This window comes from Monoraphidium neglectum, assembly GCF_000611645.1.
Source record: "Monoraphidium neglectum strain SAG 48.87 unplaced genomic scaffold scaffold02695, whole genome shotgun sequence".
Lineage (NCBI taxonomy): Eukaryota > Viridiplantae > Chlorophyta > Chlorophyceae > Sphaeropleales > Selenastraceae > Monoraphidium > Monoraphidium neglectum.
Genome location: NW_014010933.1, coordinates 7058 through 8379, shown reverse-complemented (window position 1 = coordinate 8379; position 1322 = coordinate 7058). Strand labels below are relative to the sequence as shown.

At 68.4% G+C, this 1322-nt stretch overlaps 1 protein-coding gene across 1 annotated transcript; it reads left to right on the top strand.

Annotated features, from left to right (window-relative positions):
• Positions 1–452: 452 nt before the first annotated feature.
• Positions 453–1322, top strand: MNEG_11332 (hypothetical protein; the record flags this gene model as incomplete). Its single annotated transcript, XM_014040197.1, has 1 exon — positions 453–1322. The coding sequence occupies one exon, from the start codon at positions 453–455 to the stop codon at positions 1320–1322; it is 870 nt and encodes a 289-aa protein (XP_013895651.1).

The following is a 1322-nucleotide window of genomic DNA, read 5'->3' as shown; positions in this document are numbered from 1 at the left end:
GTGGCTCATCTTATGCGAGCTACAGCAGCGGCGGCGCGCCGAGCGCGGGCGCGGGCGTGCGGCAGGCGGCGGCGCAGCAGTACCTGTTTCAGCAGCAGGCGCACCCGGCGCTGTACCCGCAGCAGCAGCATCTGCTGCAGCAGCAGCAGCAGCATTTGCTGCTGCAGCAGCAACAGCAGCAGCAGCATGCGGCCGCGTATGCCTCGCGCCGTCAGCAGCAGCTGCAGCAGCACAACCAGGCATCTGCCGGTTTGGGGCCGGCTCCACGCCGCGTGCAGCAGCAGCTGCTACCCGTGCAGCAGCAGCAGCAGCAGCAGCAGTACTCACAAACCGTCGCTGTGCGCAGCGCAAGCGGGCAGTTGCAGTATGTGCAACCAGTGCACCCGTCTGGCGGCGGCGGCGGCAGCGGTGCCTACGGCACAGATGGGAGCGTTGCAGGGATTGTTATGCAGATGCAGCAGCAGCAGCAGCGGCAACCTCACCAGCAGCAGCACCCCCAGCAGCAGCAATACGTCGCCCTTCAATACGCCCAGCAGCAGCAGCAGCAGCAGCAGCAGCAGCAGCAGCAGCAGCAGCAGCAGCAGCAGTACGCGTCAGCAGCAGGGCTCGCCGGCGTGGGCTTTGACGCGTCCAGCACGATTCTGCAGCTCCAGCAAATGCAGCAGGCCGGCGCCGCAGGCGCCGCCGCCGTCGCCGTCGGCGGCGGCATGGGGGCCGGCGGCGTATACCAAGCCGCGTCGGCTGGCGCCGCGGCCGCCGGGGCGGGGGTGGGGGTGGGCGCCCAATACCAGCTGGCGCAGCAGCAGAGCGCCGCGGGCGCGGCGGTGCAGTATGGCAGCTACGTTCAGCAGCAGCACCACCCCCAGCAGCAGCAGCAGCAGCAGCAGCAGCAGCAGCAGCAGGCCGTGTCGTATGGCGCCATAGCTCAGGGTGGCCAGGCGCTGGATGTGCTGGGAGCCTATGTACCCGCGGCTGCCGGCGCGCAGTATGGGCAGGCACGCGCGCAGCATCACCATCAGCATGCGACGCTGCAGCAGCAGCAGCAGCAGGCGCTGCTGGGCGCCGGCCAAGGGCAGGGGGTGGTGTATCAAGTGCTCCAGTACCCCCAAGGCACTGGGGCCGGCGGCTACACCACCGCCTATGCAGCCGGAATGCCGCAGGCGGCGGGACAGCAGCAACTCTGGCAGCAGCAGCAGCAACAGCAGCAGCAGCAGCGGCAGCAGCAGCAGGAGCTGCTGCAGGGGCTTCATATGGGGGAAACGCAAGTGGTGAACTTAGATCCACCAGGCCTGGGCGACCCCAGCCCTGCTTATTACTTTTAG